The sequence below is a fragment of the Natrix helvetica genome (genome assembly GCF_964273705.1).
Source record: "Natrix helvetica genome assembly, chromosome: 2".
Lineage (NCBI taxonomy): Eukaryota > Metazoa > Chordata > Lepidosauria > Squamata > Natricidae > Natrix > Natrix helvetica.
The window spans coordinates 251,738,401-251,755,110 of record NC_138552.1 but is presented as its reverse complement, the minus strand read 5'-3'; the positions used below and the strand labels follow the sequence as shown (position 1 = coordinate 251,755,110).

Sequence of the window (16,710 nt, the reverse complement as noted above, 5' to 3'; positions counted from 1 at the left end):
TCATAACCAGTAAAAGTACTCTTAATTCTGCAAAATGGAGTTGAGTGGTTTCTTTCTTGGTTGTTGAGGGAGGCTGGTTTGACATCTATGTTATCAATTAGAGTGGATAATGCTAAACATCAATATAGCACAAGACAAGGTCCATCTTATTCACCCACTTTCCCACAGTGACCAGCCAGATGCTCCTTCAAAGGTCTGAAGTAGAACAGGGGAGTAAACCCATTATAACTCCCATATTGATATTAGAATATGGAACCAGTCTCCTGAAGGTAATAATTATGCCATCATATTGCTACTAATACAGAGGTGGCATTCAGCAAGTTCTAACCAGTTCTGGAGAACCGGTAACGGAAATTTTGAGTAGTTCGGAGAACCGGTAAATACCATCTCTGACTGGCCCCTCCTCCATCTATTCTTTGCCTCCCAAGTGCCAGCTGATCGGGAGGGAATGGGGATTTTGCAGTAACTTTCCCTTGCCACGCCCACCAAGCCACATCCATAGAACTGGTAGTAAAAACATTTGAATCCCACCACTGTACCAATAGCATTAACCTTGCGATGGAATGCAGTAAGGAAGTGGGTGCACTCCAGAGGAGTAAAAGGCAACTTAGTCCAGATATTATGTGTGAGAAAAAGAGAGTGAAAACAGCCCTTCCCTAATAGTTCACAGAGTATTTTATAGATAGTGGAGTCCACAGTTTGGCAAGATTTTGGCTACAGATGTGAAACAATAAAGAATTTAGTTGGAAGGAACCACCATGTGTTTTGGGTCTGACAATCCTCTATGAATTTGTCCCATCCCATTTTAAAGATAAACTGGTATTATCACTTCATCTATGTCAGGGGTGTCCAAACTTGGGAACTTTAAGACTTGTGGACTTCAACTCCCAGAATTCCCCAGCCAGCATGGCTGGCTGGGGAATTCTGGGAGTTGAAGTCCACAAGTCTTAAAGTTCCCAAGTTTGGACACCCCTGATCTATGTAGTTTATGCTCTGTGAGAGTTTTGTTTCACATTTTCTCTGTGAATCCCCAACCATTCAGTTGTACTGATGACCCTGGATTGTAATGTGATTAGAAAGAAGAAAAGCTGCTTGCTCATACTGTGTATCATTTTATAAACATCTAGATCAGTGTTTCTCAAACTTGGCGACTTTAAGTCCTGTGGACTTCAAGTCGCCAAGTTTGAGAAACACTGATCTAGAGTATCATCTCAACTTTTACTCATTTTTATCTGAAATGAAACAGCACCAGATATGTAATTTCTCTGCTGTGATGTCCAAATTTAACATCCAGAAATCATGAAGGGAATTGGAATGAGACAGAATTAAAACATTACCAAATTGGTGGGGTTGATGTTTTTAGAGAACAGTGGACCAAGTTAGAAATATTCACGTCTGCTCTGCCTCCTCAATTTCACACTCCTCAGCAAGCTTTACCCTTCCTGAGATTTCGTTGCTTGTCAATCATCCACAAAGTTGCAAATTATTTGGGCTCTTCCTCCCCTGAAAGATGCCAGTTAGTTCTGCTGACCTGCCTTTTCTTGTAGCCCTCCCCCTTTTTCTTCTTGCTAGCACCCTGTCTTCTCACACAGAATCACTGGATTTTTTTAAAAAAAAGGAGAAATCAGGGGGGGGGAACCCTATAACAGGCATGTCCAAAGTGCGGCCCGGGGGCCAAATGCGGCCCTTTTTCAAATTGCAAGTGGCCCGCAGCCTCTTCTCCCCACTGGAGTTATTTGTTTAGTCTTTCATAAAATACCGTATTTTTCAAAGTATAAAGATGCATCTTTTTCCCCTCAAAAAAGAGGCTAAAAATCTGGGTGCACCTTATACACTGAATACAGCATTTTTTGCCTCCCAAAACTCTGCCTCCTTCACCAAAATGGCTGTGCATAGCCTTTAGGAGGTTTTCAGAGTGCTCCTGAGGACTGTGGAGGGCATAAATGAGCAGAAAACGGGCCGTTTTTTGCTCAACTTTGCCCCCCCCCCAGCCCCCAGGAGCACTCTAGAAGCCTCTTAAGGGCTATTCATGCCCTTTAAAAAAAGGCCCATTTTCACGAAAAATGGGCCGTTTTGGGGAGAGTGCAAAAACTTTTTTCTAAATTTGCCTCTTCAAAATCTTGGTGCGTCTTATACTCCAAAAAATACGGTAGTTAATTCACATTTAATGTTAAGGGTTCAAAGAATGTCAGGCTGAATGATCGGCCCCACACATTTTCACATCACCAAATCTGGCCCTCCTTGCAAAAAGTTTGGACACCCCTGCCCTATAACAATAACTATTGGTTCCAATGTGTTGGAAATGAAATGTTATCTATTTTTCCACCTTAGGTACCTCCAAGTTATGTAATAGTCCAGCCGGTCTCTTCCTGAATTAAGCAGAGGAAGAGAGACAGAGTATGTAAGGAAGAGTCCTTGACAGAGACAAATACCCTACTCAGTATAACTGGGCAAGCTTTCCTTTGCTAGCAAAGAAGAAGAGAATATCCTTGACACTGTGTACAACTGAGAACACTGGAAGTTGAGTCATGGCAACGGGACATTTTTCTTTTTGGTTTCACTACTTCCGAGAATGGAGCGCCTTGGAAAAGCAGCGAAAAGTTTCAAACCAAAAAGAAAGAAAAGTCCAGCTGCCATGACTCAACTTCCAGACAACAATACTGGATAGTTGAGAATCTTCATTGACACAGCTGAGAACAATTTATTATGCTGATAAAGTAGGGATCACATTCTTTCTGCTTAAGGTATTATGGGCTGGGCACATGACCAACAACTACTATTAAAAATACAGCTTATCATTATTCTTAAGGTAAAGGTTCACCTCACAAATATGTGCTCGTCATTCCCGACTCTAGGGGGCAGTGCTCATCTCCATTTCAAAGCCGAAGATGTCTCCGTGGTCATGTGGTCGGCATGTCTAAATGCCAAAGGCGCACAGAACGCTGTTACCTTCCCACCAAAGGTGGCCCCTATTTTTCTACTTGCATTTTTACATGCTTTTGAATTGCTAGGTTGGCAGAAGCTGGGACAATGGGAGGTCACTCCGTTACGCGGCACTAGGAATTCGAACCACTGAACTGCCGACCTTTCTTATCGATAAGCTCAGCATCTTACCCACTGAGCCACCACATCCCTGTTCATTATTCTTATTATTGCTATTTATTATTCTAATAAGAACAGGAATAGCGTCTATGAGTAGATGATCTTTAAAAGGTTATTTTACAGTTTTATTGTGTCACTATTATTGTTCTCACCAAAAGTGATTTTCCTTTTCAAAGGCTCACCGATGAATTCATAAAGAAAACAAATTTGAACCTTGTTATTAATTTGCCTCATTATTTCATTTATATTTCTCAAATATGTATGTATGTTGTGATTCAAAACAACTGACTGATTTCTCATTCAAATAAAATGAATATTATCTGGATCTTGCTGATACTGACTTTCTGGCTAGCCCTGGAAGACTAATATGAAGAGATTTAACAAAATAGCTTTAGGATTCCTTATAGGCATATTACTGCATGCATCAGTGGTCATGATGCTGGGATGATCGGAATTGTAGTTTAGTGCATTTGGAAGATGCTAGTCAGAATTCCTACAATTGGGACCAGCAACTCAGTCATTAAGCAAATGGTCACTAAGTGAAGCCATGACTGTACTTATGATCTTACTTCAGCTTTCCTTTGCTTTAAAGACCTGTGGAGGTTGTAGGTGTGAGGATTGGTTGTAGAGTTATTTTTTCATCACAGTTATTTGTCCTAACTGTGAATGGTTGCTAAATGAGACAGTTGAGAAACAAAGTGTAGGTGTACTCTAAGCAAGTGGCTAGCTGAAGCTGGGCCTGGAAGAAGGATGTAACTGTCTCTATCTCTTTAATAATAATAATAATAATAATATATTTATTTCTTAGCCGCACCCTCTCCCGAAGGACTCGGGGCGGCGTACAACGAAACATTCGAAATAAATATGTAAACAAAACAAACATATAACAAAGATACACTAAAACATACATACATACAAAAGGAGGAGATCAATTGATAAAAACAATTAAAATACTGTATTTAAAACCCCTAGAAATTAAATGAATTAAAATACCCAGTTAAAAACCCGTCAGGAGCGATATGGTTAAATCAAAGTTGAGCCAGGCCAGCTGCTTGGAATAGGTGGGTCTTAAGCTTGATACGGAAGGAGCGGAGGTCAGAGGTATTCCTAATATCCGGAGGGAGGTCATTCCACAGGGCTGGGCCCGCCACAGAGAAGGCTCTACTCCTAGGCGCCGCCCCACGACATTGTCTAGCGGACGGCACCTGGAGGAGCCCCTCTCTGTGCGAGCGAATTGGTCGCAGGGATGTATGGGGCAGAATACGATCCCGCAAGTAACTAGGTCCTAAGCCATGGAGCGCTTTAAAGATAGTTATCAAAACCTTGAAACGCACCCGATAGGCCACAGGAAGCCAGTGCAGCTCGCGCAGGAGCGGTGTCACGTGGGAGTACCTAGTACTCCCCATAATTACCCGCGCGGCTGCGTTCTGGACCAACTGCAGCCTCCGGGTGCATTTCAAGGGAAGCCCCATGTAGAGAGCGTTACAGTAGTCCAAGCGAGACGTCACCAGCGCATGAGTGACTGTGCGCAAGGCATCCCGGTCCAGTAGGGGGCGCAATTGGCGCACCAGGCGAACCTGGTGGAACGCCCCCCTTGCCACGGCTGTCACATGGTCATCCATGGACAGCCGGGCATCTAGGAGGACGCCCAAATTGCGCGCCCGCTCCACGGGGGCAAGATGGATGCCCCCAATGGCCAATGATGGAATTAATTGGCTGAACCGGGGAGCTGGTACCCACAGCCACTCCGTCTTGGAAGGGTTGAGCTTGAGTCGGTTGTCATCCATCCAGATCCGTACGGCTTCCACACACCGGGACATCACTTCGATGGCCTCGTTGGGGTGGTTCGGGGTGGAAAAGTACAGCTGAGTATCATCAGCGTACAGATGGTATCCCACCCCGAAACCACGGATGATCTCACCCAGCGGCTTCATATATGTGTTGAACAGGAGTGGCGAGAGGACCGACCCCTGTGGCACCCCACAGGTAAGGGGGTGTAGGGTCGACCTCTCTTCTCCTGTCAACACACGCTGCGTCCGGTCGGAAAGGTAGGAGCCGAACCACCGCAAAACGGTGCCCCGGACCCCCAACCCCTCCAGCCGGCGCAGCAGGATACCATGGTCGATGGTATCAAAAGCCGCCGAGAGGTCTAATAGGACCAGGATAGAGGAACAACCTCTATCTCTGGCCCTCCAGAGATCATCCACCAACGCGACCAAGGCCGTCTCCGTGCTGTGACCGGGGCGGAAGCCGGACTGGCGCGGGTCTAGATAATCATTTTCCTCCAGATGTCGTGGGAACTGGTAGGCCACCACACTCTCTACAACCTTCGCCAAGAAGGGAAGGTTGGAGACAGGACGATAATTGGCCAGCTCCAAAGGGTCCAGGGAAGGCTTCTTGAGCAAGGGTCTCACCACCGCCTCTTTCAAGGCGGCCGGGAGAGACCCCTCTCCCAACGAAGCATTCACTAGGCCCAGGAGCCAGTCTCGTGTAACCTCCCAGGATGCCAGTACAAGCCAGGAGGGACACGGGTCCAATAAACATGTGGTGGGTCGCAGTCGTCCACGCAATCTGTCCAAATCCTCGATGGCAACCAAGTCAAACTCCTCCCAGATGGAAGCCTCAAGACTCGCCATGGGCGTCTCCACTGGATCACTGACAGGAACCCAGTCTCTCTGGATTTGATCTTTGACTTTTAATGCAGTATCTATTGAAAAATACAGGGATGTTATCTCTTAGAATGATACATTTATATAGGTACTCTAGGTAGGGTAAATCTAATTGGTGATCATCTAATCAACCTCAGTGGTCAACTCAACAATGCTGGATATCATCTTTGATAGTTGACGTCCACTTCTTTTTAAATATTTCCAGTAATGGATTGCTCATCATTCTCCAAGCTAGCCTGAATCAAATAAAAAACTGAAGGTCATGGTTAATTTGAGCGTAAAGAACAAGTGCTTAGCTCTGCCTCTAAGCTGTACTTGTTGAACAGGATGGTAGAAAGGAAGAGAAACATATTTCTCTAGGCTTGGTAAAATCGACTGGTAATAAGGCTATTTTCTTTTCCCATTTTTGTGCCTTCCATTGTGTCTTTTTTTTTTTGAAAAAAATAAAGATTGCACTGAAGTTTTAAAGTTTTATATTAGTTTAGTTAAGTGTTTTTCTCTTTCTAGCTGTTTGATTTGTATTTATATTTAGAGATTCCAGTTGAATACAAAATGTAATAGTTATACACATGCCCTGTGGACCCTATAATACAGTGACAGTTCTTCTAAGTATGCTGGAGATCAGAAAAGGTCCTTAGCATACTTAGCAGTATCTTTAAAAAGAAAGATATGATTTTATCCACACATTTGCATTTGACTTATATACATACATGCCTAAAACTAGTCTCTTTTGCAGTAAGCAATGTTATGTAAAGTGCAAAAGAAGACAAGAAATTATAGGAAAAAATAACTAAATCTAGTTTGTAGCAATATTAATCACTGTAACTCTCAGTATCTTCCTATCATTATCAACCATCCTTCTCTTTAAGATGTGCCTTAATTGATGATTTGATGACGTCAGCCCAGACTAGCAAAAGAAGGGGTGTCACGATGTTAAAAGGTTTGCTAGGCCTGAACTGCCTAAACTGACACTCAAGAGTTAAACTAAGAAAGCTTTATTGCGCAGGTCATAAAACAAAAAGTTCTTATCTGAAAGTGATTTATTGCGCATGCGTTTACACATTCCAGAACTAAATTCTCTTCTTCTTTGTTCGGCTGCCAGCTTGGCAGACGTAGCTTTTATTATCAAAATGTAACAATTAGTTATTTTCTGTTTCATTTACTTTTATTTTATTATTAAAGTTTGTTTATTAATTAGAATACTTTTAAAGACTTTTATTTTTCTCAATATTTCAAAAGATATGCGGAAGGGAATCAGCCACGGTCCATTGATCTCAGATTTTCCCCAGGGCATTTTTTCCCCTGACACACACATTATGTCTTATGATGTCTTATATTGCTCTTTTCTCATTCGATGACCAATTTTTACTACCAGATTCATGCAAAACATTCCGTAATTTAATTCTGTTCATTTATCTTATATTTTATTTAAACCAACAAATGTGTGACATCAGATTTATACATGTCTCAATGCCTTGGTGAAGAATAAAATCTGGCTGGTGCATCCCCCAAACTTTGCTTGTCAGAAGCCCCCTGGAAAGGTCATAAATGGGGGAGCATATGAGCCCAGCATGCAGCAACTGTTGGAAACAAATGGCAGTTCCCAAATATCCAAATTTTGATCATATGGCCATGGAGACATTGCAACAATCAGTGTGGACAGCAGTTATAAGCCACCTTTTTCAACACCATCATAACTTTAAGCAGTCATTAAACAAATGATTGTAAGTCAAGGACTACTTATAGTCAAGGTAGTCCTCAACTTACAACCACAATTGGGATTGGAGTTTTCACTGCAAGTCAGTGCAGTCTTAAAGTGAGTCATCATGTGATTGCATAAAATTCTATAACCTTTTTTTTTTTTTACCATGGACATTAACAGAATCAGGTTCCCTGAACTGACTTAGTTTGCTGGATGCTGGCTGGGAAGGTCACAAATCATGATCCCATGATGGCAAGACACTGCAACCATCATAAAGGTGAGCCAGCTGCCAAGTGCCGAAATTCAATCATGTGACCATGGGAGTGGTGCAGCAATCATAACTTCAAGAATGGGTCATAAGTCACTTTTTCCAAGGATGTGGTAATTTACAACCATTGTTAAATGAGCAGTTGTAAGTCAAGGACTATTTGCACCTGTATGGAAAATAGAATATCCACAGAATCTAAACTAGAAATTAGAATGACCTAAAAACACCATTGGACACAAAAGTTGCTATGCATTAAAAACCTCCCTAGGAAACAGTCTGATCTATCTTCTTGACTAATAGAGAACTGTGCTAGTCCATGGACAGGTTTGAGCCACCAGAACAACCATCAGTATAAGACAAACATAGGGCTCTCTCTTGGGGCAGATCAGAACTAGACAGTCATAGCCTCTTCATTTCTAAGATGGTATCAGCAGTGGGACTCACTTCCCTTCCCTACCAGTTTGCAAATGTGAGCACACACTTGCTTGCTTTGCTCACTCACGCCACCTTCTGCATATGCGCAGAACGTTGCACATTACGTTGGGGCAGATGGGCGGAGCCTCTTGCAGCCCCCGCTACCAGTACGCCCAAACCAGAGATAACCAGCTGAATACCACCTCTGGGTGGTACCGTCTTTCAACCTTTCTGCTGCTTAAAAGATTCCACTTTTCAGTGGCCCTATTCTACTGAAAATACAGTGAGCTCTTAGTTGGATTTCTCTCTCCTCACTCCCAATGTGGAAGACAATCAGTACATAAATATAGCAATTATTAAGTTAGCTCACTACTAAATAATATTCAGCTTGGTCTCATGTTCTGCCCAGCTCTCAACTCTACCCCACATAATTATCTGACCTAGAAGAAACAATCTATTCGCATGATGACATGTCCAAGGAAAAATACCACAGACTAAGATCCAAAGCTCATGGGTCACCCAAAGCTTAATTTGGATATATCAATATACATATAGCTTGTTAACGACCACCTTGATATGTCATTAAACAGCTGATCAGCAAGATGGATTTCTATTAAGAGCTGCCTAGCAACAAGATGAACAGCAAAAAATGATAATAAAGTTGTCATTTCAATAGCTTAATATTTTAAATGCAATATTTTATTAAGTGCGAAATAAGCAGAATGGAATGCTGAATCAAAACAATCTTGTTTAGCAATGAGCATAATACAATACAATACAACACAATAGTAGAGTTGGAAGGGACCTTGGAGGTCTTCTAGTCCAACCCCCTGCCTAGGCAGGAAACCCTATACCGTTTCAGACAAATGGCTATCCAACATCTTCTTAAAGACTTCCAGTGTTGGGGCATTCACAACTTCTGGAGGCAAGCTGTTCCACTGATTAATTGTCCTAACTGTCAGGAAATTTCTCCTCATTTCTAAGTTGCTTCTCTCCTTGATTAGTTTCCACCCATTGCTTCTTGCTCTACCCTCAGGTGCCTTGGAGAATAGTTTGACTCCCTCTTCTTTGTGGCAACCCCTGAGATATTGGAACAATGCTATCATGTCTCCCCTAGTCCTTCTTTCTCTTAAGCTAACATACCCAGTTCCTGCAACCGTTCTTCATATGTTTTAGTCTCCAGTCCCCTATATATAATCTATATAGACTAAAAGTTTCTCTGTTTATACTTGAAAGAATACATGTATTTTCCAAATGTGAAGGTGTCTGTGGAAATAGAAGGACTCATCAAACTGTTTCCGTGATAATCAAAGATTTATGAGTCCCATTTTCAGCACTACATATATGAAAGTAAACCTCAAATGTAAGATCTTGTTTTTAATAAAGTTTGGACTTGGCTGTGGTCCAGGACAATTAAAAAAAGATATTATGTGTTTAGTGGCTTTACTGGATAAGATTATCTTTGCTGATCATTCCCTTCCCCTAACTCTGAATCTCTAGAATCATGGTGTGTAGTAAAAATTGTAATTTTTACAGTTCTCCAAATTGTATCTCTCCCTCTTAAATGTAGCATGACTCTCTTAGTAACATTTTGAAAGTAGGATTGAAAGACTATCAGATAAAGGAGGACATTTTTTTTTCTGCCAGAGTCTTTCATAGATAGAATTCTAGAATTGAAAGGGTTCACAAGGATAATCTAATTTAATGTTTCTCAACCTTGGCAATTTTAAGATATGTGAATTTCATTGCCATGGTTGAGAAACACTGAGCTACTACAACCCTCTTCAATGTGCAGAAAAACCAATTAAAGTATTCATGAGAGGTGGCCATCTAGTTATTCTTAAAAATATTTAGCTACCAAGACGTCACAACCTCCAGATTTAGACTTTTCTTTTGCCATATAGCTCTTACTATCAGGAAGTTTTCTTTATATAGTCCTAATAATAATAATAATAATACACAAATATAATGTCACTTAATTCTATGATATTTCATCAGTTTAGGAATCAGCCTGAAAGAGATCTAGATAGAAGAACATCTAAATCTTCTGGTGGATCATTGGGTAATTTTCATACATTGGCAGGGCTTTTTGAATCCCATTTTTTCAACAACAAAAACAGAATATTTTTCTCCATTTCAGTTTGGCTGCTGAAATTTCAAGGATATAAGAAAACTGAAGGTGGATTATTATGAAAATTTTGGTAGATTTTTTTAAGAAGAAAAAACTTGGTTGCCTTGTGCCTTGCATTGAAGCAGATAGGTTTGTGTTCATCATATTTTTTAAAAGTAATTATTTATCGTTCTCTTTATTTTACACATTTTCATACTATATGTAGTATAAATGTATAATGTGGGTATTCTCTGAGTATGCAGAACCTACTGCCTTACTTTTGGTTAGTTACTCTATTAGACATTCAATGCATCTATATTCAAAAAGAATGATCATTGTTACAAATTATTACTATATTACATAGGAAAAATTTGAAAAGGGCAACTAACATACACTTGTATGATTTTAGCACTAATATTTCAGATTGCATTTTGTTTTCAAGTTCAGATAATAGCAATAATTCTATCTATATAATAGTCTGTTTGCTTGTTTAAGTCTTACCTTGCCACAAGCTGTCATGGCCAGAGCCAACTGGTACCAGAGATGAAATTCACCAAATGCAAGCTTCATTGCTCGTTCTAAACACTGGGGACAAAAAGTATTGATTATACATATGCATATACATGTAACAGAGGTGGGCTGCTGGGAATTCTCAGGGGTTTGGGAGAAACTCTAGCTAAGACTCTGTGCAGTTCGGAAAACCCCCAAATCCCACTCTTGGCTAGCCCCACCCACCCCACCCCGCCCCTCCCAGGAGTCCCCACGTGGCCGTTTTGGATGCAGGTAAGTACAGGGTGTGCACAGAGACTTGGGGAAGGCAAAAAACGGACCTAAGTTCATAAGTTTGGGAAGGCTGGAAACAGGCACTTTTTTGGTCTCCAGAGGGCCTCCGGACCCCCTGGAGGGCAAAAATGCCACCACCACCCCGCCGTAGTGCAGGAGGCCAACTAGGCCATGCTCATCATGGCCACACCCACCCAGCAACCAGGCACAAAACCCCTTGCTACACTTTTTTTAAAAATATATTTTTATTATTTTTACATTTAAAACAATGCAATACCGTGGAGTCGAAGTGACCATACATTCACATTATATACAGCTAGTTTCAACCATTAACAATTAATCTATTTAATACATTGTCTATCCTTCTGTCCAATCACAATATATGCATTTGTTCCAGTCTTGTCATCTTGTCTTATACCAATCATAAAATCTATTCCATACTTCAAAAATATTCTGATTCCCCTTTATTTTTAAGTTCAAGAGTGAGCCTATCTGCTTCTGCACAGGCCAACACTTTTCTGATTATATCTAGCTCTGATGGTGTATTTTATTTTTTCCTATACTGTGCATAGATTATGCGCGCTGCAGTTAGTATAATTAGATAAAGTGTATCTTTCTTAAACCCCTCCGGTATTATGCCTAGGAGAAAAGTTTCTGGTTTAAACATAATTTGTTCTAACCATGATTGAATCATTTTCCAATATTTTTTTGCCTCATTGCACGTCCACCACATATGATAGAAAGTGCCTGGTGTTCTTTTACACTTCCAACAGTTTGGGGCCAGATTTTTGAACATTTTGGAAAGACGTGCTGGGGGGAGATGCCATCTGTATCTCCCTTGCTACACTTTTCAAAGCCCACCCCTCATATACATATCAGAGGTGGGTTGCTGCCGTTTCGGCCCGGATCGGGTGAACCAGTAGTGGTGGTGGCGGGAGGCTCCGCCCACCCACCCGGACGCTTCTGCATATGCACAGAAGTGTCACAGCGGGCATTAGCGTGCACAAGAGAACCAGTAGTAAAAAAATGGAAACCCACCACTGACACATATACAACAACAGAGAGGGTGGGAAGAGAGAGAGAAAGGGAGGGAGAGCAAGCCTGAAGGAGGAGAGACACATTCTGATAGTGCAGTGTTTTGGGTTTTTAAAAAAAGCATGCATGAAGAAAGGGCTATCTGAGGTGGATTAAGTCCACAAATGGGATCGAAATAAAGTGTTTTCAGTGCCTACAATTATCCTTCATGCTATTGTTACAATACTTAGGATGCAAGCTTATATAGTTTTCTTCAAAGCTGGACTCCAGATCTATCTTCAGCAAAACTAACATCCAAAATATTTCCAATAGATATAGCATGTAATGCAGCATGGTAAATATAAACACAATATGATTTGAGGGCGGGGCTTAATGTTTACAAAATATTACAAATCTAGCAAAGGTATAAAACCGTGAGACCCTTCAGAGTCGGTTTAATGTTGGTTTAATGTTCCAAGTAATAGACCCATAACAAGCAAAACTCCAAGCCAGATGAATTCCTCAAAGAATAGCTTTATTGGATATATCATATTGGACAAAACTGGTGAAAACTGACTTTGAAGTCTCCCATGGTTTTCACCTAATTTTCCTCAATCCCAAACTATGAGTTACATGGGCCAATCAAAACACTCTCTGGTTGCCTAGTGACCTCACTCCTCCTTCCACGGTCCTGTTGTGAGAATGTCCTTGGGTCCCAAAAGTAAGTATTTTATTTTGGCTACAAACCCCAGGTATCTCTAATCCCCCCCTCCCTATCCCTCAGCTCTAGTGTGGCAACACTGAGGCTCCAAGATGGCTCTGGTCAGGTCAGCTACAGGGTTGACCCAGAAATACAAAATATATTTCACCTGGTAAACCAACTGCATCCTCTCTTGGACCTGGAAACCCTTTAGATAGTCACTCACATTCTAATCATCTCACACAGGTTGACTATTTCAATGAGCTCTACATCAGGTTTACCCTGAAAGACAACTCAAAAGCTCCAACCTCTCCTGAATGTGATAATTCTGGTCTGCAAGTTGTATTGGTTGCTAGCTTGCTTCTACCCAACCAATATGAGCTGACAGGGTTGGCATGCGCGAGGTTCCTTCAATCAAACAAAGTCATCTACCAAGACCCAGGAAGCGTATCTCTTCTCTGTCATGGCATCTGCCTTCTGGAGTACTGTTGCCTCTGAGAACCAGATGGCTCTCACCCTGGTAATTTTCTGGAGAGTCTTAAAGACCTAGCTGTTCAGTCAGGCCTTGGAATGAAGTGGCTGGAACCTCCTGATGGTGGTATATGTTATGTGGGGTTTGCCACAGTGGTGGGTTCTGGGCGGTATGGACTGGTACAGCTGTACCGGTAGTATCCGGGAACAGCGGGCACCGTACCGGTACGATGGCTTGTTTGGCCAGCCCACGTTCCATAGCTGTTTATAATGCCACCGGCCAATTGCACACGCATGCACGGCGTGCGGCACCTGCGCAACCTCCGCTGAGCAGCTGGGTGTTGCAGGGCGGTGGCGTGTGCATGCATGCGCAGCACGCGTGCCCGACTAGAACGCCTGACACCGTGCACAGCATACTGGTTGTGACAGGATCCAGAACCCACCACTGGTTTGCTAGATTCACTATCTCATCCCTTTCCTACTTTTCTAGTCTGGTTCATCTGTTGTACGGTTTTGTTTTTGTTTTACATTTTGCTTATTCTACTGTGGGGCCACTCTGTTGGGTAGCACTAACTAACTAACTAACTAACTAACTAACTAACTAACTAACAAACAAACAAACAAATAAATAAATAAATAAATAAATAAATACCTCAGAAAGCATGACATACTGTCCTCTTCTGCCCAAAGTGATACTCAGAAGATCATAAACTGCTGATGTATTCTGGAAACTGATGGCTCGGTCATCTTTCTGATCAGGAGCCCGGCTGATTACTGCATCCTGGTTTGCCTGGGAATGAATTCAGACGTTTTAAAAGAGGACCAAAAGTATCTTAGAAAGGCCTTCAGCTCTTTTTATGGGCCAAGCATTGCAGTAACTGATGTTTTCAAGACATTATTTCAAAATGGCAGATCACTAAGAGAAAGCCAGGAAACAGTACAGTATTGTCATATTTGGGGGGGGGGGGAGTGAACTCATAATGATAGTCGTAAAAGTCTTTTTGCAATGTCTGCTGTTCTCTGAACTGACATTCAAACATAATTATCCTGCCATTTAATCCTATTATTTCTTACTTATCTTTGCACATCATTTTAATGCAACATTTAATGTTCCCAGTCTATGAATCTTAGGGTTGTTTTATATTACAACAGTCCGATTCATGCTTGGTTTTATTCCAGAAATAAATAGAAACATGTTCTGACCCCCCCCCCCCTCTTCACACACCAAAGCACGCCGAGACAAAGATACTGCTAGGATTTATTAACACACAGACTAGACCTTGGCAGCAATCCTGCACAGACTAGACCTTGGCAGCAATCCAGCCTGCCAAGACAGCCCCGATAGCGTCTCCAGCTCTAGTAAATACGTTGATTCCTGCGAACAGTTTGCATAAAGTCATTTCTTTTATACAGTCTTGAGAGGAGCCTAATTACAACCACCTGAGTTCAATTATCTCCTGTAACTGCATAGCTGTTCTTTACGTCTATTAGCTCTCCGTTGTTGGGCATCCAGAACCACCTCCCTTGTCTCCTCCCCACTGCTCCAATGAATGACGTCAGGAGCACACTCCCTTTGGCTTTCACCACTGCTCCATGCCACTGCTCGGAGTCAGAACCCTGTCCAGGGTCCTCCACATCTTCCAGAGCCAACTCATCAGACCCCTCGTTGTCGGAGTCTGGTTGCAGCTCCAACAGCTCCTGCTGGGTCACAACAGAAACATAATATATGTGACTGGTTATATGCTCTATCTATACTCTAAAAATCTCTCAATCATAAAAAGGTCCAAAAATAGCAATTATGTTTGAGCAAATGTGAAAGAAAAACCTTGCTGGATTAAATTCAGGGCCTAGTTGAATCCAAATTGTTGTTTCCAACAGCCTCTGGGAAACCCACATACAGGATGGAACATAACAACCTTCTCCCACTGCTATTCCTCAGCAACTGATACTCACAGGCATCAGCCATTTAATATAATTTTAACATGGGGTGCAGAACTTAAAACCCTTGAGCCAAAGGCAGATATTAGGCCCCACCTCCTTCAGATGTTGCTGTGTTCAAATGGAAAACAACTATACCTGTGTCTAAATTAATATTGCCGCTGGAAGGACATATCTGTCCCCCATGTGAATAACTACTTGGAATTTGTTTTCAATACGGGGCTGATGGCTCTGCTTAATTTCCGTTCATGGTTTTATTATTACTGAAAGTTGGCTGTAACCACTTTAGCAGTGAAATTTATGTGAATGGATTGGTCATTTCTGCCAGCTCTGAGATATTTTGGAGGTCGCTTAGTTCAGCAAGAGCCAAGAAAATTAAAAGTGGAAAGTTTGTGTCTGGCTGTTTGCTAATTTTACATCCAGAGAATCGACCAAAGTCTTGGTTTATTTTCATCCACTATCTTATAGAGTTTTATGTTTGCATAATTGTTAGTACTACACCATCTGCACAGCATTTCATCTTATATCCTCTTCCTGAATTTCATTATTTAACATTTCAGGAAAAGAAAAACCACAAGTGAAGAAATAAAATTGATTTGGGAGATAATATATTACTAATTTCGAACATAATTCTGACAGATAGAGCTAACTGTCTGGTTGGATGGTTGGTTTTTATAAGGAAAGGAGTAAGCAAACCATTCACCACCAAAAACCAGATCTGAAATTTTAGGGGACAAAGGAGTGGGAGGAAATTTAGCGGAGGGGGGGTGTTTTTCTTTTTTTCTTTTTTGTGATTTTAAACTATGATCTACCTATTTTAGTTCTTACAGTATAATTTTTACTTCTGCTCATCCCAACGTGACAGGAAACTAACCATCAATGTTCACCTTCCAGAACCACAAATAAAACTGAAGGACCTTGTGTGACAAAGACATATGTAACTTATTCGATGAAGGATAAGAAACGAAAGTTGCTTTGGAAATTATTCTTTTGTGTATCATAATCAACAGTACTTCTTTATCCTAGAGTGAAGGAAAATTTAAAAGACACACACTGAGATACGTTGAGATGCATAGATGCGCATAATAATCAACAGTGTTAATTAACATCTTTCCATTTTGTATATTGTACTATTTAAAAGTTTCTGCATCAGTAACACTGCTGCACCATTGCTTTGTGAAAAATAGCTGCCCTGAACATACCCCCACATGTTCTGGAAACTGGTAATCAGCCTCACATCAGAGTCAGCTATTTTGAGCATTTGTCAGTGAGCCAAACTAGGAACGCTAAAGCAATGCCTTAGCACAGAATGCCTTAGCAGATAAAATATTCGCTTGAATGAGCAAATTACCATAATGTTGGGGGATTACCAAAAATAAGAGATACATGTAACTCCATCTAAAGACTTGGTGAAATATGGACCAGACTGGGCACTGTGCAAAGGGAACACAACTAGAGTTCAGATTCCAGGAATCTGTCCAAAATACCAGAGTGAAATCCAGAAATCCACAAAAAGATCCAGCAGACAAAAAAAGACAA

At 41.4% G+C, this 16,710-nt stretch overlaps 1 protein-coding gene across 1 annotated transcript in view; it reads right to left on the bottom strand.

Annotated features, from left to right (window-relative positions):
• TTC7A (tetratricopeptide repeat domain 7A) overlaps nucleotides 1-16,710 on the bottom strand; it is a 201,788-nt gene that overhangs the window by 135,759 nt on the left and 49,319 nt on the right. Inside the window, exons 9-10 of the mRNA XM_081940769.1 lie at nucleotides 13,886-14,023; nucleotides 10,767-10,850 (exon numbers count right to left, since the gene is read on the bottom strand). Coding sequence (XP_081796895.1) covers nucleotides 10,767-10,850; nucleotides 13,886-14,023 — 222 coding nt within the window. The remainder of the gene's footprint in view (nucleotides 1-10,766; nucleotides 10,851-13,885; nucleotides 14,024-16,710) is intronic.